Here is a 27,996-nt window from a genome sequence, read left to right on the forward strand (position 1 = left end):
TATTTTGCTATTTTTGTTGAATAAAAACACGAATTTATATTTCAATATGTGTCAATTAATTGCTTTTATTTTGCAAGGTTGGGATTTTACACAACTCTGGAAATATATGTTCAAAGCTAGACTGTTTTTGGAAACAATGGCAGTCTGCTAACCACCGTTTAAACCATCACCTCTGAATCCACTTGACCAAAATTGGTAATCAATGGATGAAGCTAAAGTTGTTCCAGTCAATTAATTGTATGTCTTGTTCATAGGGAGAACATCATGATGGCCCTATATCAATCCCATTAAGATTCATTATTGGCAAAGACTAGATTTCTTCAATGTAAGTCACTGGGCCTTATCCAAGGCTCACACACTGAAAATTAAGTGGTTTGTACTTGAACAAGAGGGCCATTATGGCAAGAGATAGCTCACCAAAGATCCAGGTGTTTTTTTGGCTGGGTTTTACTTTCGCACCAACACAGTATAGGTCATATAACGACTCCAGCTTTACTGGTAGTGCATGACCTCAGGTGCCCATCTGTGCACTATTTCAGGAATGAACGGGCACTTCTTTGTAGTTTCATGTGTTTACCTATACAAGGCTAGTAGGTCAATGGTTTCTCTGAAGTACATTTGCAGCCAGTATCATTGCTACATGATAATTGTGGTCTTCTGTCACTGGCTAATCAAACATAGTGTGTGAAGCAGTTGCAATCAATGTTTAACAGGCTAGTTGCAGCATCTAAGTGCAATGACAATATTAACTTAACAATACTCAAATGTTTTTTTAATGTATCTCTCCAAGCAATTGTTTTAAATATATTGCACTCTAGACATTATTTAGGTAAGGAAAAATATTCTTCAACCTGTAACTGTTATATGGTAACTAACCATTACATGGAACACTGTGGAAAGTTAAGGCACGAGTGGACACCGGAGTAGAACCACTGACCTTCCATAAGCCAGCAGGGACAGCTTCCTCTAATGTCCTTGTTGGGATTTGAATCAATAATAGTGAAGAGCAACTTCAAACGTAATTTCAAGTTAGCAATATAAACCACTAACCTAGCTTTTAACCAAGAAAGCAAAGAAACAAGAACATCAAATTTTGTCTTTTATTCTGGACATGTAAATGTATAATTTAGAACAGTTCTATACTAGTTCCATAATGACATAAAAACATAAAATTTCCTTATCCTCAAATTTCTCCCCCTTCCCCCGAAACATTAAAATTTGCCCAAAATTTATCATCCCATTCTCCAAGGTAACTTTTTTGGAAGCCTGTTTTATTCACCCCTTATTTTAAATATAGACAAACAGGCTTGTGAATTGAATTTAAAGCCCCAACCCTCTCCTTAGCCCCAGCCCTGAAAAAGAAAATAATTATTCCTGCATTCTTTAAATCCTCCATGTTCAAGAATTTTCACTACACATATCAAGGAGACAATGTTTAATAATTTTCACAAGATAATTATTTCCATCCACAAAAAAATACATTTGTACTTGAGTTCCTTCATCATGTAATTCCAAAACTTTGTGGTGTTTTCATTTCCTTTCCTGTTGTTATTCAATCTTTCTGTTCCTTTGTGGTGTACCAATTCTTTCTGGTAGTTGTTCCTCCTTTCTGTTCTTTTCCAGTGTAATTCCTCATCCCTTTTTTATTTCATTGAATCAAGTTTGCACATGTGTATTGTCATATCTAGTCAACAATACGCAATGAACACATGATTTTTTATATGTCGTGTAGAAAATGTTTACACACTATATGTACATATCTAGGGACCGAAAACACATCAATGACAAATCTGTACCTACAAAATAGCAAGAACAAAAAGATACATTGAACATGTGATCAATTCAGATTCTACAATGTTTCTTCCATTTCCCAGGGATATAGATTATAACCTTAAAATTCTTGCAAAGATTGAAATAAATTCTTTCTGTGTCAACTTGCATCAGACATTAAGAAAAAAACAGGAAATTTGATAATTTAAAAGTACAATGTAAATACAAACATAATAAAAGATGTAGAATGTTACAAAATAAATACAATAAAATAGAACATTTATATGCTTTACTAAAGAAATGTATCTAAATATCTTGTTAATAAAAAATCTGAAGATGGAATTTCAAAAATTACCTATTGACTGTCAATAATAGAATTTTTAAGGACTGAAATTTATGGACAAAATCATATTTAATTTTTTACTTGTATCTCACATAAGTGCACCAGGAAATGGAAGAAACCTTTTTTTATCAAACAACAAGATCTCCTTCTCATATATGTATAATTGTATGAATAGAAGATTCCCAGACTCATGAACTTAAACAAGTGTACACATTAAAGGAATTCCACTGAATTACAAAAGACAAAAAACTTAAAAGTTTCACATAGATTCTGCTTCGGCACTTAAAACAGGAAAGTTATGCAAAACATTAATAATTAAGAAATATCCTTAGAAATAAATTAAAAATCGTATTTTTGTGCTATTTTTAGCAATATTTGAGTGAAAAAGTGTATTCTGGAAATATGTAAGCAAATGATCTTAAATTTTGCACACAAGTTATGAAGAAATGAAACATTAATCTCAAAAAAAAAATTCCAGTCCCATCATGTCAGTGGAGTCCCTTTAATTATTTTTAGTATACCAAAAAAAAAAAATACATTTCATAACTAGCTATAAAACCTATAATATTCAACAACATGATATATGATAGTAATAATTATCAACAGAAATTTGAATAACTTTTGTCAAAAAGAAACCATTATTCTATTATTCTGACAATTCAATGTGTTTTTAAAACATAAAATAGATAAACACAATTTTACCAAAAAGGAAAAGCAATACTTCCACGAGTTAGCAAAATATAATACATAGAAAAATGCATAAAAGGTTATTGTACGAGTATTTTGTTCCAGAACTGGTCTTTTTTGCCTTTTGGATTTCCCATACATGGCACTGCAAAGCCAAGTCCAATCCATTCTAAGGCCAAATACCAGTACTACATCAAGATACTTTTACAATGACCCTTTTAATATATTCCTTCTTGTAACTACATATTTGACCATAGAGTGCACTAGCTCTCCCTATTCTTTGAATAGAGGAGCTAAAAACATCAAAAAATATCCAGGTATATCTCAAATACCAACATTAAACAGGAACAATAAATTTTCATTACAAATTAAATTTGTTAAACCTAAATGCCTGTTGTTTTTTTTTAACTCATGAACTAGTCATGGTATACTGTAATCTATTTGGCACCACAATTCAATCACCAAAGGACAACAGTGGACAATAGAAATTGCTAAATGTTGATCATCGACCAAATTGCTGTCTGATATGCAACAAATTTTCACCTCGCCCAAGGATAAAACCAGGGTCTTGTGGTTACATTGACCAATCACGTTCCTTTGTTTTATTCACAAATCATGTGAATTGTAAATAGTTTGCTAAAAGATATTAAATCATTTTAACAACTTTGATAAACATTTAATTAAATTTCTTACTTCAATTAACAAGAGAACAAAATTGACTCATAACTTTCCAAACATTTTTGTCAGTTTTTTCGAGTTTCTTAAATAACAGTAGTGTGTAATTATATAAGCAATATCACTGTTATCAAAATGACAATATTCAAGAAATTTAAAAATTGGCAATACTCAAGTTATTTATATACTGGCAATATCAAAGTAACTTTAATATTGGCAATATCCCAGTAATTTGAATATTAACAAAATCCTAGAATACAAATCTTGATAAAAAAATATAAATCTTGCGAGATAAATTCTGACAATATCCCAGTAATATCAATATTGGCAATTTCCAAATTATTATAAATATTGGCAACGTTCAAGTAATTCTCACAGTGACAATATACAAATAATAGATAATGACATTACTAAATATAGATATTGGCAATATGAAATGATATGGGTATATTGGCAATATCCATAGATTCTAAATACTGTCTATATCTAAGTAATAAACATATTGCCAAAATCTGTTTACAATAGACATTGGCAATATTTGCAATATCCAAATGACATATATCTAGGCAATATCGATGTATGGATATTTGGCAATATCTGTGTAATATAAAGATATTGGCAATTTCCAAAACTAGATATTGAAAATAAGAATGCTGTTAGATATCATTATCAATAGAGGAAAAATGTTGTTTTGCTCTTGAATAAGAAATATATATATTACAACAGTTAATAACCTTTTTTTGCTTGGGTTATTCATTGCACAACTTTCCAGTTACTGGCCGAGGCAGACCCCAGGTGCGCCTCTTTGCATTAATTCAGGCACGAACGGGCACCCGAGTAGAACCACTCACACTCTGTAAGCTAGCTAGATAGCTTCCTCATATAATTATAAAAGAATTAAAGGTCCCTGGGCGGGGCTCAAACCAACAACAGTGAAGAGCAAAAGATTTAAAGTCAAAAATCATAACCACTCGTACACAGACGCCCTAATTAATTACTATATTGCCACTCAACATTTCGGTACATTTGTTTACTAATTATTTAATAGGAATAACCATTTAATATTTTCCATACATTTTATGCTGTTTCTGTGTTGTAAAAATCAAGTACAATGTAATGTCAAACAGTATCATGACATATGTTTTAACAAATGTTCTTTCACAAAAATTTGACACATCCGAATTCATCATCGTTAGGTCAACTGTTAATTAATAACTTTTATCACAAGCCCATGCCGCTTTTGCGACTCTGTAAAAATGATGTTGCATGGCTATATATTTTGACACGAAGTCACTGGCATTTACGAACATAGCATAAAGATGCGCTTATGTTAGCATTACACTATAGGCGCGTCAATGTAAAATGATTCCTTTTCACTATAAACAGTCTTTGTTTTGGGTATGTGATAAATAGAATATTTCTGAGATTCATTACTGAATTTATTGAACTTGTTGAATACAATAATATTCAGCTCGCCAGAGGCACACATAAGATAATTTTATTCAACTTGTTCAATAAATTCTGCAATGAACCTACTCTGAGTGCATATTACTAAATTTTCTAATCAATAAATAGATTTGCAACTCAAAAGGCTTCATGTTCATTTTTCTTCAAACCCTTAACTTAACCATCAAATAAACATTCTACCTGTAACATAGTTTTTTTTGCTGCTTTTTTGCATACATTTAAAATTTTAAACAATGTATATTTATCAACATAAATCACTTAAAGCAAAAGTACCTTGAAAATGAACAAGTAATACATTGGCATTAAAGTATTCCCTGTAAGTATATAGATGGTAAGATCTGCTAAATTCTGCATTTAACTTAACAGGGGGGATGAATTCTTTCCGACAGTACTTAACTTAAACCGTTATTTTTACAGCCTTCACTGCCAGTAAAACGCTTGATCAGCCTACACTTTTTTGCAGCCTGAGCAGACCGTATACTGTTAGCTAGGAGAACAACTTTTATATATTCACACCATGAATTTCCTTAAATTAATAAGAGTGATAAATAAGTTAAATAACATGTCAAATCTAGCAGGTTAATTTGTGAAACAAACTTAAGATTAACCAATAATCATCAAATCTTATATAATTTCATTAAAACCACAGTACAGATTTACCTATAAAGCAAACATTCTTATATAAACATAAATTATGAAAGTTGAGTATACATAAAATTGACAACACAAAGTCATCAAAACCATAAAGATTTATACAAATTTTCTAATATATACCTGAAAATAAAACTTATCCAATTTCATAACATACTCTTGTTTGTTAATGTGCTACGTAAAATCCAATCATATATTCTACATCAGTACTTGCCGGGAAAACAACATTTTTATAACATGAACTTTGAGGTCAGACACTGTTAGATAAAAGTAGTTGTAGATATACATAGACTTCAGCCAGGTACCAAGGTTTTGTGCCATTTATTTTTACTTCCAAGCATTTGACCATAACGATTACAAATACATATTTTTCTGTTTTTTGTTGTTTTTTTTTGGCTACAAGCACAGTAATGGTCACATGACGACATTCCAGCTTGACTGGTGCGAGAATATCTCAGGTGCTTCTCTATGCAATATTTAAGGCTCAAGGAGTAGGTTAACTGACTTAGACAAAAACTCTAACGTAAGCAAGACTTAGGTACGACCCAAACGGACCGACACCAAGAACAACTATAACACTTCCATACAGCTTTTAAGTTTTACAACTATTAGATATTATAAAATAAAACATAAATTCTAAACATATATTGCACATTATTATCATGCATTGAAAATGTAAACAACATGCCAATTTATAATGAACAAGTTTGTTAACAATCTGGACACATGGTCTGCAGCAATCATCAGGCTCTGAAACTGAACTTAACATTAGTATAATATAACAACAACATCATTAGGTTAAAACTTAGCACTAAATCTTAACAAATTGTAGATAAAACATCAAAACAGACAACCAATATCACCGAGTGTAAAAGGCTCGAGACTTAACATATTATTGCATTTATCAAAGACTTTAACCTGCGGAATTTATGTAATGGATTTGCCCAGCTTTGAATATGAAATACTTGAAATCAATATGTGGTGTAAGAGATTCCATTTATTAAAATGAAAAAATAAAAATTGAGCTACCAACAGTATAGAGTCAGGCCAGCCTGCACATCCGTACAGCCTGACCATGCACTTTACTGGTGGCAAAGGGCAACCACTTTCGATTCCCACAGGTTAGAGGCTAAGCATGTGAACACAATGTGAGAGGGTGGTAGAAAAATATAAATCATAAACTATATACATACGAAATGGTTATCACAGGAAGTTATGAAAGACCACGGGCATTATGGGTCAACATATGACGGCAGTAAATAACTAATACCAATTAAAGAAGAAACTCTCTCATTCCTTTCAAAACAGGTAAAAAAACAAACATAGAATTTTTTAAAAGAGCCCTTCATAAGTAAGAAGTAAGTTTAATAATAAAATTAAAGTATAAATCAAAGATAGCACCATATAGATTGTCAATAAATACATAGTCTATTTAATGCTCAGCATTACAATGTAAAGTCATATACATGTACATCTATTTATTGAATCACATAGGGCTTCGTTTGGGCTCAGCCCATTCCCCTTTTAAATTCCTTCCCATTTAAATGAATAGTTTTTATCACAAAGTGACATCAGGCAAACATCAAGTTTACAGTAATATTTACGACATATTTTTTTTACATATCACACAATTCACATATGGATCAGCATTGTATACACTAAATGAAATGTGGTCAGAATACAGTAAAGATTTTTGATTCCTTCCAATCCTAAATTCAATTTTAAACAGATTCAAACAGAAGGCGCATAAATGCCATTTGATAAACATATCTGTTTCGCATGTGTATAAGAATGTACACAAAAACAAAGACCCACATATGAATCATTTCTTCAATGCAAATAATTGAAACAAAAATAAGAATTTATACAAAGAAAATATTCCATTCCATTTCAGTCCGTACAGCAAAAACTCTTAATTTTTTTTTATGAAGAGTGCATGAATTGCACAAATTAAGTTTTTTAAGAAAGAGTACATGTATATCTTAAAATCTATCTTGCATAGAAATCAGTAGACAGTTTTCACACATTAAGCTTAAATTTACTGCAAAAGTAAAAGGCTGAAAATAATGAAATTTTCAATTTCATATGCAAGCATTAATTGCATGAAAATAAGGAAGGTTGTGGTAAATAAATATGCATTGGTGTCAACAAATATGCAATTAAACCGACTATATCACATATTATAGTTACGATGTCAGATTACAAACGCATATTTAAACATGACATTGTCAACATGAACAGTGTGAAGGTATCTCTTAATTCACTAATCAATGGCATTTAATGAACAAAAGAAACACAAGTAGCTGAAATACAAAAGAATATGTTCTAAGACGTATTCTACTGACTCCATAATTCCAGACACATGTGTGTATATATATATAAAAGCTCATAGAGTTAATTTCTTCACTATCTCTATTATAGCCCACACTATTTAAGACATATGAGCAAATTTTAGTATCAACAGACAGTTCACTTTATATCAAGTTAAAGTGCATAGTTCAAATTTTTCCATATCAAAATTCCTATACATCTTTTCAATTAATCATTATTCATTACACATTCAATCACTTGTTCAATCACTTGCAAGTTTTCAATTATATTTCACTCATAAAAAGCCTAAATCTAACTAAAATAGTAACGTCCTTAATATTGCAAGACACAATTAAAATTTCAAGTTAAAAGATGATTGCTTCTTATGCTTCATTTTCTGGGCACACTTTTTTTTGCATGAGGAATTCTTGATCAAAATCACATAGCAAATTTACAAGAAACTACAATTTACTATACCCTAAAAAACTGCATATCCCATATATGAAAACATAAGTTATACAGCACATGAAATGCAATTATGACAAATGACATGGCAACATGGTTTTTAATGAGACAGATGGATGGATGATGTTACAATGATGTGTTGTGAACACCTATGAACACCTAAAAGCTATGCCACCAGTATAAAGCCAGGCCAGCCTGTAATCCGTACAGTCTGATCAGGCTCTTTACTGTTGGTTAATGAATTTCACATTTTCGATATTTGAAATCATTGAACCTTACAATTACACAGCACGGTTCCAACCCAATACATTACAAGTTAATTATATAAATGCACATGGGTAAGCAATGAAATTGCTATTTGGTGCAATTTATGATGATTTTATAGCTACAAAGAAATTCTATCACAGTAACGACATAACATATAATTATACAAGAAGTAATTATGTTCCGAGACAAGCAAGGCAAAGTTGCCTTGGCTACCTCAACAATGCTGTGTTTCCTATAACCTTACAATAAATTTATAAATGATAACGGGTGTCTACTGTAAAATCAGGAAATGTTGGGTTTTTTTTGTTTTTTTTAATGATCCAAAAATAAACATTTCTGCATAGCACATAGTTGGGTTTTCTTTCCTGATTTTAGAGTAATTTACAATAGTATTTAAATATTTGCACTGCAAAGTCAGTTTGTCTTGTTGACCTTATAACACTTGTTTAAGACAATTCTAGGAACACATATTGATGCAAATTTTCTTTGTTAGAAAAAAAATCTACTTTCAAGGACAACATTTTTTTGGGAAAAAAGTACACACTAAACTATAGAAGCAAATCTTGTATGGCTATGACAAAGGAATGTTTATTTTGTGTTTGTGACTTTGCAATGCAACGTTTACAACCAATGTTAATAATAAAGCTGGGTTGCTTTGTTTATTTCTAAACTGTAGTCATTGTTAACACATATATATGTTTCAATTACATCAAGAACTGATTTTAACATATTGTTGCACCAATCGATTTTTACATCTTTTTTGAAACTAAATCATATATTACATTTCATCATTTCTTTAAATAATCAATAACTTACCGAACATTCTCTCAGCATTTAGAACCAATATTTTAACAAATAAATGTTCTACACACTTAGTACTCAAAACCCATTATACTGTATTTACAAAGTAACATTCAGTAAAAAAAAAATTCTCCATAAATCAACAGAATTTTAACAAATTACCGGTAATATAAAATAATTTTACACATTATACCACCGTTTTCACATATACAAAATTGCATTTGCATAAATATGACAAAGCTATGTATATTACCAACCTTAAACTAAAACTTGGCAAAACTTTAATAAATTAACAACTAGATTAGAAATAGTGTTTATTGATTAAAAATATTAAATCATCAGTAATTTTATTGAAATTGATAAACATGAAAGTGTTTCAATAAAAAAAAATCCACATATATTTCTTTTCATAGAACATAAACATATGGGAGCTCTTTGAATTTTCAAAACTTTTTGAAGAAAAAAATCCCAAAGTTGAAATGAGATATTGGAAAAAAAAAATTTAGGACAAAATCATTTAAAACTTAAAGTTAGGACATTTGGATATATAAGTAATTATAATAAATAGCAAAGAAAATAACAAAAAATACAGTAAAAAACATGAAAATTTCATTTGATCTATGATAAAAAAAAACCACAGAGTAACAACCATAAAATCTTTCGTCTTAAGAAATAAGACCAGCGCTTGTACTCTTGTGCCTGAAGGGCGGATAGATCCTCGTTAAGCCTAGAATACACAAAGTAAGACCAGCAACTGTGTAATTGTTAACAAAAGTACATGACATTTATTTCATTTCGAATTGATTTCAAGTCACATCAAAACTGTCACGGTCATAAGACCCTCCAGCCTATATCCAGGACCAAGGTAAAACTACCGACCTTTAAATGATTTGCTACACTCACATAAAAGTATTCAACAATGAGAGATTTGAATCCATAGTGTTGTAAAGCCAATCAAGTAAGCAACTTTTACCCCTCAGCAACAAAGGTTTGAACATAATATTTTTATAACAGTATCATCCATTCACTTCTTTCTATACAAGTATACCTTATATTTATAATTGTCTGAAATCATGATACAAAGTCATCTTAATACAAAGAAGTTCCAAATTCTTTCAATGAATAGCTTTAACATACAAGCTTTTAAATTTAGTCATCAGTTTCCATTTTTCTAAGTTTGAACCACAAAGCAACCCAGCATTCTAATTATATATTACACAACAGAAAAAAAAACAAAGCCACAAAAAAATGAGGTAAAAAAAAAAATTGCGGCAAAATCAGCAACATCTGGTTCCCTGCTTTGGCACTTGAGAATTTTTCTATGAGATCTTTTATAAAGCTAGGAAGCACCGAAATCAAGAGCACCTCCAAAATTTTTTTGGCTGAAAAAAATAATAGACTAGGTAAATACAAGGCACTAACCTGGACAAGGTCTATTATAACATCCTACATATTCCTGACTTACAAAAATACAAAATTTACCAAAAGATAGTCACTTACCTGCAGCACTTGGGATTTATATGAACATCTAGGTAAATTCTGCTAGGCATTCAAACAATAACTGGCTAAATAAACATATGAACAATGCATCTTTTATTCATATAACCTCTTTAAAAACAAAAAATCTACTCCTCAATATTCAACATGTCCCTACAGACTTCAATAAAAACTTCCTTTAACTGAAGCCTGCAGAAAACATCAACATTTGATATAGATTTTATTCCATCGTAATACTTACAATTAAAATAAACAATTCCGCCAAATGTAACTAATGACGACTACTCCTGTACTCTCGCTCACGTTCCCTATCACGATCACTGTCCCGTCTGTCACTTCGGCTTTCTCTGTGTCGTTCCTCGTACTCTCTTCGACTGTCTCTTTCACGGCTACGTTCTCGATATTCCCTTTCACGACTACGGGACCTGTGTCTGCTTCTCTTTTCACGTTCCCTGTCACGATCACGTTCACGGGAGCGAGACCTTCCGCGCTCTCTTGACCTGAAACAAATTATTAACCAATGAGATTGATCTGAATAAAAATATCAACTCCAAATATTTACATAAAACATGTACCTATGTATACTAACAGATGCAAAACAGACTTGTGAGTTTACTATCTGCTCATCTTTTACATAAATGCAATAGTAAACATGCATGTACACTAAATAGCAGGTGTCAATCCAATTAATGTCCTGAGCTGTTTATTGGTACAATTTTATGTTCATTGCTACATTTTTATGAATTATTTAAACCTTTTAATGATATTTACATTTTAATATTCACTTGAAAGCACATATTCTAGCAACTAAAGCCAACATTTTATTTCAAATAAAGTAAAAGGGACACACACAAAAATGCACTTGTACCTTCCTACCATCTATCTTATCCAATAAATGGATGAATTTTCTAGAGTAAACAAATCTATATGAGAAGAAAACTATGTATCATAAATATCTTATCTACTATTATTCTACACCACACACAAACACACACAAAGTATATTCAAGAAATTTTATAGTTTTAAAAGTTATGGGTGTCTTTTTATTATTTTATATACCATTTTTTCTGTGGAAACTATCATATTACACAATAAATTTCATGTTAATGCAGATATTAAATGTTAACAAAGAACTTCTTTGTAGTTTCTTGTAACTTTAACATAATTCTCTATAATATACATATATTTATTATTATTTTAGATATATATTTCAACAGTCTAATGTCTATCAGTCATGACAAAAATTACACCTAAACCCATAGCCTGATGGCTGCATGACTATACCCATGCAATCAGTCCAGACCAAGGTCAGCCACTGTTTGCCACTCAGACAGTACTGATTTTGATTTCGCTTTTAAATGACAAATAATTTTGTCCAGACTGGGTAAGTCCATTTATTATACTTAGCATGTTAGGGGTTACACATTTGCAGAAATAATGATAGATCTATAACAAGAAACACATAAACAATATACAGACTGGTCTTACTTTCACTGTTGGTTACTTAATGACAACCAGACAGTTTGCAATTTCAACTGTTAGGCGTGCCATGCCAATCATGCAAATTTTGCAAGGTCAAGGTTCATCAAATATCAGTCTAAAATACTTATTCAAGTGGTAAAGATTTTCAATACTAAATGGAAATACTATTCATTGTTTGTTTTGTAAGTATGTGAAAACCCTTATGCCTGTTGAGAAGTGAATATATTAATTCCGGAATGTAAATCTGTATTCAAACATTATGAAACTATGTAGATATAACAGGAAACTTACAGTTAATAGGTTTCAAGGGGTAAAACAGCTAGCATAATAATATTACATAAACATATTTCTATAACCCTTATCCTGCTGAATTCTGTAACAAACTTTTTCTGGCTCGGTTTTTCCGGAACTATCCCGAGTTCCAAGATACCAAGACGGAAAATTTCAAATTAAGTCAGCCAACAGTATAGAGCCGGGTCATACTACACATACAGCGCAGACTGGCCGGGCTCTATACCGGCACTTTCGGTTTCGAGCAGGTTAAGGGTTTGAACTTAGGGAAGGGATTAAACAACTGACCGTGACACTACAGCAGATGATGTATGTTTCATGGAGCTTGGACTGTAAATCAAAATATTTCAACATACAGCATGAAACTTATTCAATTCTAAAAAATGTACAAAATTTAAACCATGTTCAAGTTATAGTCAAATTTACAGACACAATCATGTGATTATCTTTTTGACCAAAATTAGTCTCTCCCAAACATTATCAAAATTTGCATTTATAAAGTTACATATACCCTACTATGAAAACATGCATTAAATAAGACCTTAATTTCAGCAATTACAAAAAGTATTCTAAATTGAAGTATTCTGCTTTAATAAAATTATAAAAATATCTGTTTAAATTTATGTAATAACATCTTACAATACCTATGTATTTGTATTAAGATTTTCATTCAGTCCAAAATCCATTTAACAATATTGAATAATAATCAGACATGCTTTATTAAATTTTGGTTATTTCAAGCAAGGAAACTTTAACGCATCGCAAGCAGCAATTAATGGCCACAAATTCTAACGCAAATGAACTAAAGATAATAAAAAAATAACTTATTAAAACAAAATATTGCTAAACAACTTACTTGGATCCGTATGATTTTTCCTCTATTCCATGAAGCGTGTCTTGTAAAGAGCTGATGAGGATTTTACATCTATCATCGTTGGCAATCTTTGACTGTTTTATTAATGATATGGCTGTGACTAGAGTCTCTATAGCACTAGCAAAGTCACCTGAAATTAGTCAAGTACTTAGTCATACATATTCATTTAAATCCAGGTCACATAGGTCAAATGAAGATCAAGTACTAAGACATACATACTCATCTAAATCCAGGTCACATAGGTCAAATGAAGATCAAGTACTAAGACATACATACTCATCTAAATCCAGGTCACATAGGTCAAAATTAAGATCAAGTACTAAGTCATATATACTCATGTAAATCTAGGTCACATAGGTTAAATGAAGATCAACAATTCAAACAGTGAATAAATTCGATTATATGACCAACTTCAAATTTTCCTCCTGATATCCTCAATATTGATAATGGACAGTTCCAAAATGGAAGTTGGACAAGTCCATTTAAGAAATTTAGCAGGTTAAGGGTTAGTATAACGTACCTGCACTTGCATCTTGTACCGCACGGGAAATTGCACTGCTAGAAACTGTTTTATTTCGCTGAAAGATTTCCTCAAACTCTTGTTCGGATAATTGTGGTGCTGGGGGCTCACTCCTTAAATAAAATACAAACAAGAGCTGTCCGTAAGACAGCGCGCTCGACTTTTTTATTGCTTGCCAATAAAAAAAGTTTTTGCAGTAAAAGGCAATACAAGAATCTCTGTATTTTTAAAGTGAACAATGGCCATGAGCATTAAGATATTTAGTGAAGAATTATTTGCCAATAAAAAAAGTTTTTGCAGTAAAAGGCAATACAAGAATCTCTGTATTTTTAAAGTGAACAATGGCCATGAGCATTAAGATATTTAGTGAAGAATTATTAACCAAGATTCTAAGTCGATAAAAGGCCTTAATTTTTAAAACAAATCCTTGACAGAGTTACCTTCTCTTGCGTACAGATGGGGGTAATGATGTGAAATAGCATTAAAAGTTTCAAAGCAATATCTCAAAGGGTTAAGGCAATAAGTGGATTTTACCCATATTCAATGTATTTTCTAAGTCAAAAAGGGGCATAATTCTGTCAAAAACCTTGACAGAGTTATGTCCTCTTGTCTGTTGATGAAGGTCGTGATGGTAAACAAGTATGGTCAGTTTCAAAGCAATACCTCCAATGGTTTTGAAATAAAGTGAGGTGGTACAAAAAACTTAACCAAGCTCAATACACTTTCTAAGTCAAAAAAGGGCCATAATTCTGTCAAAAACCTTGACAGAGTTATGTACTCTTGTCTGTAGATGGAGGTTATGATGGTGAACAAGTATGGTAAGTTTCAAAGCCATACTTGTAATACTTCTGAAATAAAGTGGGGTGGTACGAAAAACTTAACCAAGGTGTGACGCCAACGCCGACGCCGACGCCGGGGCGAGTAGGATAGCTCCCCTTTTCATAGAAAAGTCGAGCTAAAAAAGTACATTTTTAAGTCCTAGTAATACATTGTCACAATCTACTTTCCTTATTTAATTCCTTATTTCTACATTAAGTCATTTTACTTGAATGGAAAATTAATTTCTGTTCCAAGAATTAACTCAATACTCATACTACTATAAAGAATTTCACCAACTGCTTAACTAATTTATTTTCTTGCATATCACAAAAAATCTAGGCAACTCCTCACTGCACAAAGTAAAATCAATGTTCATATATATTTACTTTTACCAATAACCAACTGAAAAAGATAAACCCCTTAACTAACATTCTAAAATGTTTTAGAAGTTTATCCATCAAGATCAACTTTTAGTTTAGTTAATGTGGCATTAAGTCCATCTGAGGGTAAATAGTGAGTGAAAAGGTAAATGTCAAAATGAGTTTATAGTTTGTCATAATTTCTGTAAATATACATACCTGTAACGGTCATTTATAAAGAGTGGGATAATCTTTTTATCATTTATGCAGTTTTAAATCATTTTCAATATCAACTGTTGGTCAGTCAACATAATATCAGTCAATCTTTTGAAATATATAGTCTATTCAGTTTAAACTGACAATCAATAAGACGAGCATTATGTCACTTTCCATTTTAAATTTTTTATTCTAGCTTCATAGTGAAAATTATTAGATTGTTTGAATTGCTGTTCAGTGCACTTGCTCTTCATTCTAGCCAATTACGAGTACTTCAGATTTTTTTTTAATGAAATATCCCCTTATATCAAAGTCATCACCCTTTAACACAAATAAATCAATGCTCATACAGTGTGGATTTAATTGACTAGTATTATTGTTTGTTTGTTTTGGGTTTTACGTCACATCGACACAGTATAGGTCATATCGCGACGTTCCAGCTTTACTGGTGGAGGAAGACCTCAGGTGCCCTTCCGTGCATTATTTCAGGCACGAACGGGCACCAGAGTAGAACCACCGACTAGTATTATAATCTGACATAGAGAAACAAGTATAATGGATGGCCAAAGGTAATGTTGATTTGCCGATTTGCCAATAAAATGAAATGAAATGAATGTTAAACCTTTTAGGATCATATCTGTCAGGAGCGGGCCTGTAGGGATCTGAGGGAGGGTATGTGGATGTTGGAGGCGGTCTTCCATATGGATCAACTGTTGGGGCTGGATGAGATGTCTGAAAATAAAATCATTTATTTCTAAATTATCGACATTTGCATTAAATCTTCTATTTATATATACAGCTATCAAAAAAGCAGAATTCCTCAATTATGAGAAAGAACAGATTGCAGTTGTTGATAGCATCCCCTAGGACTTTCTCAAAATCTTACACTGGACAAATAAAATGCCAGTGTGAGATAACTATCAATTTGGTGAGAAAATTATCTATAAATAACCACTAACAAACATCATTACAGCATAGACAACTTGTGAATAAACTTAACTAGACAGTTGTTAACCAAATACAAAAAAAACCTTTCCAGGCCAAAACGTTCATCAAACCTTTGTTTTGTTCAAAGCTTAAATCATTTTTCAAGTAAACATTACTGTATATAAAAGACTATTAGCATTAACACATCTTAATACATGTCACAGTATTAAAATCATCACTAACAGGGGTCACACAAAACACAATTGGTAGAGCTGTGGAACTATATTACCGGTCAGGCGCCAAACAAGGAATTGAAAATTCCACGCGTCAACTCATAATAATGAGTAAAATTTAAGAGAATACTATGCAAAATGAGTAGAAAAATGTTGCCTGCACATTGGATTTAGAGGCTACTCGTCATGCATGACAAGTGACTTTGAAAATATTTTTTGATGCCTGTAACTCTTAACATTTAGATATTGCTATATACATATATCAAATTTGTACAATAATAATAATTATCTGGCATATCAAATCTGTACAATAATACTGATTATCTGAAAACTTACCGGAGGAGGCAGAGCGGAGCCGTGAGCAGGGGGAAAGAACGCTGGATTGACATGAGGAGCAGGTGGTGCCACTGGATGTCCTGGCGGGGGAACTCCTGGTGGAGGCTGTGATGGAGGCATACCTATTTTATAGAAATAACACTTGAAATATCTTGTATCAAATCAGTATACTTTTATCCTATTCATTTTTTTCCTGGTTCAAAATTATTCAATAACACTGATGTATCAATCTGCAACGATTATAATAAAAGCAATTAATGATAATGATAAATCATCATTTGGAATTTGACCTAAAGCTGTAGATTTATAAACATTCTCAGAACCATTGCAACAGAAAATGGTGGTTCTTCGGGATCATTGATGCTAGCACTATTAAGTGTTGAGAATTGAGTACCGTTCAAGTCGGTGCTAGGGGGCGTGAGGGATGTTATATTTATTCATTATCCCTCATGTACAGACTCAATCAAACTGAGTCTACAAATTTCATGTAATTTTGTTGTGATTAATGCTCTTGATTGATCACTTGGTTTCCAGACACGTGTATTACATTTTAGCAACATAACTGAAATTGGTCATCTAAACTAAACATCTGGTATCGAACCATTTTTCTTTTAGAAAAAAAATAGAAAAAATAATTGAACAAAAACTAAAACAATACCTGGAATACCTGGAGCCACTCCTCTGATACCTGGAGGGGGTACTGGCTGGGGCGGGGCTTGGCCTCGCACTGGGTATGGGGCTGCAATAGGACGTAGAATGCTCGTAACTGAAAGTAATTCACTTGATAATTCTCGACATTCTAGTGTATCTTACTTACCAGCTAACCATTTAAGCAACCATTTAAAAATATTTCAGCATGGAAATATAATACATTACGTAATAATTATAAAGAAAAGAAAATAAAATGTATCCAAAATCAATATATGAAATGAAATAAACCCAAAACCATTTTTAACAATAGCCTTCACCTTAACTGTACCTTACTTTCAACCATAGAAAGATCCTGAACCTTATAACATCTTGTTTAAAATGCTCATCCTTAGGAATTATGTAAGTATAGGGATTCATTCACCATAGGAATTCTTACTTATTGAAATCCCTGAGCAATTGTAATTATCCATAGGAATTACTGAATCATAGGAATTCTGAACAACGACTCAAAAAACCAAAGGGAGTCTTTAAACCATAGGAATACAGAAAGTATGTTTGAACATTAACATTTCCCAATTACCACATTGGAATTTAATCAAACATTTATAAATTTAAACACCTTTCCCCACAGCAAAATAGCAACATTTTTCAGACCAGATTAACTTACACTAAGGATAACAAAAATTTGTATTTAATACTATTTATATTATTTAGTATATGTATAATATTCAACTGACTGAATTTTTTTTATACACTACACTATAATTTACATGTTTTTATCTGAAATATAGTTAAGAGTTTAATAACTTCTGCCTATAAATAGATCTAACCAGTTCTTTTCTCCAAATTTCAACAATCCCTGTGTGTTCTACAAATGTTATCCTGAACTTGGCAAATAAGGGTTTTTCCCAGCTAATTTGTAGGTACAAACAAACTTTTTCTGTTACAGCTACATGGTGCACTACCCATCACAATAGATCAGTCAACCTGTTGCTCTTATTTTCTAAGCTGTAAGTAAGTTTGTACCTACCAATTAGCTGGGAAAAACCCGTACATTCTTCATTCCTTAGTTAGCCTATTTACTTTAGTTATGAACTTTTGAGTTTGGATCAGACAGACACAACACAGATAAGAACAATGGGTCCAAACCAAAACAATGGGAGGTGGGGGGTAGTTTTTATGCAAAAACATAAAATGAAACGTACTTCCTGGTGGCGGTGGTTGCTCATATGTAACATGTACATGCTCTGTATATATAGATATATAAAACATATGTATAATTGAAACTGTCTCTAGTGACCAGACTTTGAAAAGTGGTCTTTTTTGACAAGTGGACACTCAACAGGAAAATATTTTTTCCCAATTCCATTGTATAAATAGGAAAATAAATGGTAACTTCTTTAACAGTATATAATTTATGTAACATAAATGCAGGCCCTTTTGGAGAAATGCTTTTGTTATGTCTGCACTTACTTAAACATGTTCAATATTTTAGAACATCGGCCAAAATCCTTATAAATAACAATACTGTCACACAATAGTTTTGTATTCAAGGTTTTTTCTCAGTACTTTGGAAAGTGCCCCAACCTGAACAATTGAGAAAATTTTAACTATGTTTTAGACAAATTGGGAAAAACTGACAACATACTGTTTATATCAAATAAATCAAAGAAATCAAATATTTGATTAATTCACTCAGAAGCAATATAAGGTTAAAATTTTCTATGACACAGTGCAGTTAAATGTAACAAAATGGCAATAACTTTACTTATTTTATTTTCTGTTCATTTAAATGGAAATTTTCTCCTTGAAATAAGGAATAATACATGGCTTGTGGCAATGGAACATGACCCATTATCAATCATCAAAATGGGCCAGGAAAAAATCCCTGATAACCGTTCTTAACCATTAACCTACAGGAACCTTAAGAGCTTAAAACCAATTTCAAAATTGAAACATGAATATCAGATGTCATAAACAGGTAAATTTAAATACAAGTGAAACAGTGTCATCACAACCCATGCATAATGTATTATCAACCATGCCTATTTTCTTTAACTCTTTCCAACCTTCCCATGCAGATTTGATCTTATTTTACTGGGGGAAAAACAACAACTTTTCATTAAGCATTGTTACATCATGCGGCCTGCAGATTTATGAAAGGAAACAAAAATTGAAATGATGTACAAAAAAAACTTACCTCCTGGTGGAGGAGGGTCTATTAACCTGCTATCTAAATATTAGTATGTGATTGGGTTAGTAAATTTTCTCCTGGTTAAATGCGAGATACTTGGTTGGCTTAACATATTTTAAACCAATAGTAATGACTATGGCTTTTTTTATAATTGGTCAATCTGATGATCTGATATACATAAAAGGGAAAAACTTAACACAAGTCATTCGTTACTAAACCATGATACGTAACCAGTCTTTGATCTGTTATACTGATAACAGATATGTACTGCATCAATACAAACAGGCCATTTGAAGCAAAATCATTCATCTGTTAGTCATTAACTATCTTATTAACTTCAATGCAAGTACTTATTGAAAACAGGCGGAATTTTTAAGCAATAAAAAAAATCCAATAAATTTCTACTATGCCAAAGTTGTTGTTGTATTTATTGAGTATTTAGTCAATCTGAGACAGACCAAGGTCATTTTTTTTCTAAATAATGCAAATATTTATATATACATGTATAATGATATAGCAAAATATAAATAGATTGATGGATTAATGTAACTATGAAAATTGAGAAATATTCTGGAAGTCAAATCTCTATCATCTTTAAAAATGACGATTGTTTACAAAACTAGAACTACACATACCTGGAGGTGCCCCGGGCCTCATGCCTGGTGGTGGCAGTCGGTGCTCGGGCCTGGGTGGCATGCCAGGTGGGGGCTGATTCATTCTGGGTGCCATGATACCTCCATGAGCCATGCTAACTGGTACTGATACTGGTGGCATTCCTGGACGCTGACCTATAAACATCAAGTTTCAATAGTAAAAATTTTGCAGGAAAAAAAATGGGTGAAGAGGGTTAAGAATTTAAGATGGGATCTCTATAGTTGAGAGGTGGACCTAAAATGACACTCTGTGCACTTTTTCTAGGCACTGGTAAGTATTTAAGAAGAGTCATGAAATCTTTCTTACATTAATTAATTGGACAGGATAAATTCTATAGATGAAAAAAATTTATTCTTAAAACTGAAGTCAAGATAAACTAACAGAGATAAATGGATAATAGTTAATACCCAACCCTTTCAAAATTTTATCAAATTTTCAAATGAGTATAAATGGGTTGAATCGATTCGAGCTGCTCATTTCACAAAGTTTAAAACCGAAAGTCTCATTTTCAAGAATGACTTAAATACTTCTAACCCTTTTTGCATTAGTCCAATAAGCATGCTGATAATAATTGGGTAATTTTATTTAAACAATAAATTTGCTGTATACTGAGAGTTTCGAGTAGTTGAACAACTTTCATTGCACACTTGCGTATTTCATTGTGTATTTACACATTTCTGGTACTCTGGTAAAATCAGAATTTGTCACTTAAGCTGCATGAAGGCAATCAACCGAAACACGTCAACAACCCATTATCGCAACAAAAAATGCAAATCTATTAAACGAATCCCACTGCATAAATTATACATATTTACTTGGCATAAATATAAGGGCCTCCCAGTAAGCTTAATTGGAATAGTATAAAAGTTTGGACCTTTTGGCTAGAAAGGGTAAGGAAAATAATAAATTGATTCACAGATTCAATGAAAACAAGTGAAAACTATGTTGCATTTGGATATACACAGGTTGGTATGTACTGATTCATCTTTTATAAGCAAACATTTGAAGAGAAAACATTAAAACTTTGAATCCACATGCAATGAAAGCTTTAATGACTAAAACACTGTTAAGCCCTATCTTTACTACATATGAATAAAACAACCACTTACCCCACAAAAATGAAACTGTCATACAGTAACAATCTGAACTCCCGAATTATATTCTGACTTTAAAGAAGCGTAATCAATTAATATGTAAAATTTATCTTTAATTCTATCTTTTTTTACATGGAATTACATTAAACAAAAGTTGAATATTATGTGAATGACTCACCAGGGATCATCCTACCTGGGAAGAAATTAGGAGGAGGCCCTGATGTAACAACAGGAGGGCCTTGTGACGGCGGAGGCCCTGCCATGTTTGGCGGAGGGCCTCGGACTGGTTGTGGGAATGGATTTGGAGGTCTCACACCAGGCTGTGCTCTAGGAGGTGGCTGCTGTTGTGGCTGAGATGCAGGGGCTGGTGCTCTTGGTGGCTGATCTGGTCTGCTTTCTCCACGTCCACGACCTGTATTAAAGAAAATAGTTAGTATGACACTTTATACTGCATTGGCACCCTCCTACCACAAGAATGGTGTCCATGCCATACTTAAGGAATAGTGTCAATGCAGGGCTTTGGGAAGGTACTTTTGGAAATGGTGCCAGTAACAGACAAAGTGGGAAAGTTAAATAGATCAAACTCTAGACAGTACTCATTCAACCTAATATTGAATTTGTTACTACTTTCCAAGCAAGATCTTACGGTATCATTTTACAAAAAGAAACTCATTTATTGTGAAAAATATTTGAAAGTATTTAATGAATATTGTATATTGCAAATAGAAATTCTATTTGCTTTTGAAAGAAAATAATATATTTCAACAGAAATATCCAGAAAGTGATATTTTATCATATCTTATTCAGATATTCATGTCAACCTGGATACAGTGGACACCTGTCTAAAACGGTCATTTTAGCTGGGTCCCCTTACTGACCACCATAGACAGGTTAGACTGTACTTAACAATTGCCCCTTATTAATTTTCGGAAAGTTTTAAATTGCATTAACAGTTACTTTACAGCTTTTTTAATGTTTGAAAGAAGAACTACTACCCTTATAGGGCCTCAATACATAGTATCTAACCCAAATAAATAACTCAAAAAAAAAAGATCCAAAATTACCAAAGTTTCCTCCATTCTGCTGCGGTGGGGGTTCACCTTTCCTCGCCTGTGCCTCAAAGTTGTTCAGAGCCTGCTTGTTACAGTGCGTCACCATGGGTGTCTGTCCATGTAGTTCTTTACGTGACAGCTTGTCAAATATTGCACGAGATGACATCTCTGATTTTACGATAACTATAGCAAACCTGGAACATAACTTCATATATTAATTTCAACATACATTTATATACACAGTAACAACAGTCAAACTGTCATGTGACGCTATGTTGAGTAGATTTAAACAAAGACATAGAATAGTAAGCTTTGAGTTATGACCACTCGTTACTTTAGCACATCTGCTTGACCCAAATAGCTAAGAAAAGTTGTCTGGGCTCAAAGAGGTGCATGCTAACAGATATATACAGCAAAAACCAGCCATTATCATTAACATCAGGTATTCATAACACAGGTGAAAGAAAATGCACCATTCTGAAAAAAAGAGAACTTCCATACAGCTTATTTCTCCTGCAGATAATCTCTCTGTCTAGTAAACTTCCAAATTTACTGTTAAAATTGCTAAGTTGCAAGACTTGCTTGTAAATTGTTTATTCTGATTTTTTTTAACTGTTCACATTGGTATCATACTGAAAACATGCCTTTTTCACCAAACATTCTAGCCTGACCTGGTCATCAACCTTCACCAATTTGTAGTGAAAACTAGATATGTGTCGGACACAAAGGACACATTTGCCCCCACATTCCATTGTTTTGTCAGTCTACTGACTGTGACATTAGGACAGCCAAGCAAGGGCAAATCTATTATGTCTTTTGTGGCATAATAACAAAAATGTCGAGTAAATTTAAACAAAGAAAGAACAGAATCAAGCTTTGAGTTATGATTACTCTTTAGTATAGCACTTCTGCTTGACCTAAATATCTAAAGGAAAGCTAGGCTCAAAGAAGTGCGAGAAATCATCTGTATTTACATTCATTGTAGAAATTATTGTATAATTATTCCTACTGTTTGTTTTGGCACTAGATGTTTCATGAACAAGGATCAACATGTGAATACCTGCAAAGTCTTCGACTAAGAACCCTGAAAACAATTCAAACAAATATCAAGCAGTTACGCTACAATAAATGACAATAAGTAGGCTTATAACATACCCTTTTGACTGGCCATTTGCTCTGTTTTCATAGAACTTTATTTCTAGCAGATCATTTACACCTATACTGCTGAGGGCATCTGTTAAATCTTGATCAGTTGTCCACTAAAAAAACAAAGACATGAACTAAATAGCAATAATTTAATGGAAAAGCTGGCATTAACTTTCCTTAATCACTTTTCTAAATGTGACCTCTGCTTTAAACAATATAAAGCCCTGTTATTCATTTTTAATAATATTTACTACTGTTTTATGAAAACATCTATGTTAAGGTTCCAGGAAAATTCTTTAAAATCATGCAGTTTTCCTCCTAAATTCAATTTTAATCATAATCAAGGAAAAATGGTTTTTCATCATCTTTTGCAAAATCACTTAATTTTCCAAAAATTCAAGGAAATTGCCCCTTCCTGCTTACATTATATTAGGATTATGAAGTACTGTAGAACCCACAACCTTGTTTAAACAAGCTTCAAATTAACAGCCCACTTTTATGAAAGAACTCAACATCTTTAGCGTGTATCAATCTAAAGAACAATGAAGACCTTTCACTTGCAAACAGACATCCATTATGAATGTCAAGATAAACAACATACATAATGTTCAACAAACATACCCAGGTAAGATTTCCAACATAAACACTGAACCTGCGGCCAGTATAACCAGCTGGCATTGAGGAAGGTACATTGTTCTTTTTCGGCTCATCTGAAGTCGGTGACAATAAACCAGACTGAAATGAGAGAGCAAGATCGCAAACTTATTTCAAACAGGCTACTTTATAACTTGGTGATCAAAATTTATTAAAGTTTAAACTGAAGAAAAAAAATCAAATATTTATAGGTAGCCATCTTTCTTCTTAAAGAACTGTCAAACAACTACAAAGTTGTGCATGGGTTTTAAGCTTTTCTAGATAATGCATTAATAATGATTGATCCTGTCTCATCAACCACTTAGAATCCCAACTCCAAAATCCTAAATTATGTTAATACATTTTGACAATGATATTTTTTATATTTTTCTAAATAAACCTAGTAAAAGTCATTTCAAGAATAAACAAATACTACTCCACTTAGAAAACATTTAGTGCTATCTTCATCACAACTGAAGACATATAATGATAAATTACTATGATAGATTATTTTCACTGCCTCATAACTTACCGACTCTTTTATATCATTGCTGGATGACTGTGTTATAATGACATCATCATATAAATCTGCATCTTGACCAAACTCTCCATCCTGCAATGGTTCAGAAAAAATAAAATTTTCATCCTAACAATTACTCTTAAAGGTATATATCTTAGCAGTTTTCCTGGAAAAAACACCAGTAATCACCAATTTCTCCACAAGCAATTTATAATAAATTTTCTGAATCTGTTACCCTGTGGTGAGCAACAGATGACCATAAGACCCAATGTCAAAGATCATTAATTGCCATGGAGAAATTTCACATTGCTGGAGAATGGAACCAGCAACCCCACTCATACATATTCGATCCTCTCTCTTAGTCCTAAAATTATAACTTCATCCTGTCTAAGCATTCATCGCATATAACAAATGCTCTTTACTTTTATTGAATGAAAACTGATAAAAGATGGATAGAATAAGTGTCCGTCACATAGCTGTTTGACGGTCTCCAATATTTGCAGGTCTGGAGACCAGAGCTTTAGGTTAACTGTTAACATGAGTGCCTGCTAGGTAGTGATGGTTTTGAAAACTTTTGCCGGAAGTACTGCAAAATTATGACCAATAGCAACTTTTCAATTTACAAGGATAAAAGCCAAAGAATTCTGATTGAAAATGGATCATGATTAAATTGAGTCATTTAGTTAATGAAATGCTAATAATATTCCGGTAGACTTATTCTGACTGGGGCCAATTTGGTAAAGGGCCGAAAGTCTGGGGTCGAAATGCCTTGGGTAATTTGGGGCCCGATATGTCTTGGGGCCGAAATGAAAAGTCCTTTATTCATGTTAGAAAAAATCCCAGACTTTCGGCCCTTTACCAAATTGGCCCCAGTCAGAATAAGTCTACAAGAATATTATTAGCATTTCATTAACTAAATGACTCAATTTAATCATGATCCATTTTCAATCAGAATTCTTTGTTTTTTAGTTGTTCATTGTGTTAAAAAGTGTTTTATGAATATACAAGATATGTCATAGTTTTTCCTAGGGGGTATCAAATGTTATTTTGTCCAAGGGAGGCTATTTCATTTAATAGGTTGTCCAAGGGGTCTTTATTAGCGTTATACCTATGAACAAACTTACTTAAGCTTAATGCAGACCCTGTAAACTGCCAAAACAATATTGACCATTAAAAATTTAGTCTATTATTTCCAGTTTATTTGTTTTCATATTGCTTTAAACATTCTGTTTTTTACAAAAATACATGTAAAGGACGGTTTGATTGCATTGCTAATAATAGCTTAATTCTTGGGAAATCAGATCTACATGTAAAGAAAGTAGATCTGATTTCCCAAGAATTAAGCTATTATTAGCTATTATTAGCAATGCAATCAAACCGTCCTTTACATGTATTTTTGATACGAGAAGGTGACAACCTATTGCTGATAATCAGATCTATTGCTGATAATCAGATCCTAAAGCGTTGACATATGAAAGATGTCCTAGGGGGTTAATTTGGTAGTTTTTCCAAGGGGCTTGGGGAAATTAAAACTTTGTGTCCAAGGGAGGTCATTTTGAACGAAGTCTCTACTATAGGGTGTCCAGGGGGGTCTATATTAGTGTTATACCTATGGAAGATGTCCTAGGGGGTCAATTTCAGTAGCTTGTTCAAGTGAGATGTTGAATGTTTTTGTCAAAGGAGGATCATTTTGAGCAGATGTCTCTTCCATAGGTTGTCTAGGGGGTCTATTTTTATTAGTATTATACCTATGGAAGATGTCCTAGGGGGTCAATTTCAGTAGCTTGTCCGAGGGTGAATATTGAATGTTTTTGTCCAAGGGGGCTTATTTGGAGCAGACGTTTCTTCCATAGGTTGTCCAGGGGTCTATTTTTATTAGTAATATACCTATGGAAGATGTCCTAGGGGGTCAATTTCAGCAGTTTGTCAATGGGGGATATTGAACATGTTTGTCCAAGGGGGGTCATTTTGAGCAAAAGTCTCTTCCATGGGTTGTCCAAGGGTGGAATTCCGATCAAAAGTCTCTTCCATAGGTTGTCTTTTGGGTTATTTTGGGCAAAAATCATTTACATTTAAGGTCGTCCAAGGGGGTCATTTTGAGTAAAACTGTTTACATTGTGTTGTCCAAGGGGGTACCTTTGAGTGTTTGTCCTAGGGGGGTTATTTTCATCTCAGACCTCTTCCATAGGGGGGGTGCGGATATTTTCTGGAATAGCCCAATTGTGAACTAGTCATGAATGATGTGAAAGTGAAAGTCCTTAAAAAGCCGGACTTAGATTCAATCATTGCTAAAGAGTTGCATTGGACGTGTGTGTTTATGAAGAATAATACAGTACTGAAAGCAGAACTGTATAATTACTATAATGTAGTTCAAAATATGATTTTGTTCCGCGTTTGACCTAGTTAAAATATTCTTTTTCGTCTGATATCATTTTGTAAACAGTTCAATGCATAATAGTTCATGCAAAACACACGACAGATTGTAAACTACATTTTTTGCAAAATGACATGTATCATTCTCTATAATAACCTGGTCAAAGCCCTCTTCAATGTTTTCATACAAATCAATATCCACGCTCTCCGCCATAATTTTACCAATTGCCCGGATGACAATGGCGATTGGTAATCTCTGTTGCGTGCCGTTCTTTTATCCGGCTTTAAAAAGGTTCCAAAGTACCAAATTCTGAAGAAGAAAAAAAAAACGATATCTCTCAAATAAACAAATAGTGTGTGACAATATAGACAATTTTTTGCAGACAATGTGTTTTGATTATTGAAAATTGTCATTAAGTTTAACTTCTTTATAACTCATTTATTATTATGTAAGTCAGTGTAATAATTTTACAGAAAATGGACCCCATTGGAAATAAGCTTTTAGCTTAATGGGCAATCCTAGGGTTACATAGAACATACTTATTAATTAATCTTATAGTTATTTTTGTGCATTTATGTGTGTGTTTTTATATATATGCAAGTTGATATCTGTGATAAAATTGTATGTGTATACATGTATGTCTATTCCCTGAATAAATCGATCGAATCAAAAGTAAATCACCCCTTAA

General features: G+C 32.6%; 1 protein-coding gene across 5 annotated transcripts; it reads right to left on the bottom strand.

Moving 5' to 3' along the window:
- Window positions 1-1,086: 1,086 nt before the first annotated feature.
- Window positions 1,087-27,613, bottom strand: LOC132745827 (cleavage and polyadenylation specificity factor subunit 6-like). Of its 5 annotated transcripts, none has more exons than XM_060734816.1 (15): window positions 27,465-27,613; window positions 24,947-25,027; window positions 24,403-24,516; window positions 23,791-23,894; window positions 22,648-22,829; window positions 21,777-21,995; window positions 20,471-20,623; window positions 17,649-17,756; window positions 16,991-17,112; window positions 16,117-16,226; window positions 14,101-14,213; window positions 13,563-13,710; window positions 12,995-13,036; window positions 11,175-11,433; window positions 1,087-1,796 (listed from the first exon to the last, which is right to left on the bottom strand). In XM_060734816.1, exons 1-14 carry the CDS (start codon window positions 27,519-27,521, stop codon window positions 11,205-11,207), a joined length of 1,782 nt encoding a protein of 593 aa, XP_060590799.1. In that variant the 5' UTR covers window positions 27,522-27,613; the 3' UTR covers window positions 1,087-1,796; window positions 11,175-11,204. The 5 variants fall into 5 exon arrangements, with proteins under 5 accessions (XP_060590799.1, XP_060590800.1, XP_060590797.1 ...); XM_060734817.1 differs by having other exon boundaries at window positions 17,649-17,729; window positions 21,762-21,995; XM_060734814.1 differs by having other exon boundaries at window positions 21,762-21,995; window positions 27,465-27,612.
- Between the last annotated feature and the right edge of the window lie 383 nt (window positions 27,614-27,996).

This window comes from Ruditapes philippinarum, unplaced genomic scaffold, assembly GCF_026571515.1.
Source record: "Ruditapes philippinarum isolate M1 unplaced genomic scaffold, ASM2657151v2 ctg1517_1_1_1_1, whole genome shotgun sequence".
Taxonomy (NCBI): domain Eukaryota; kingdom Metazoa; phylum Mollusca; class Bivalvia; order Venerida; family Veneridae; genus Ruditapes; species Ruditapes philippinarum.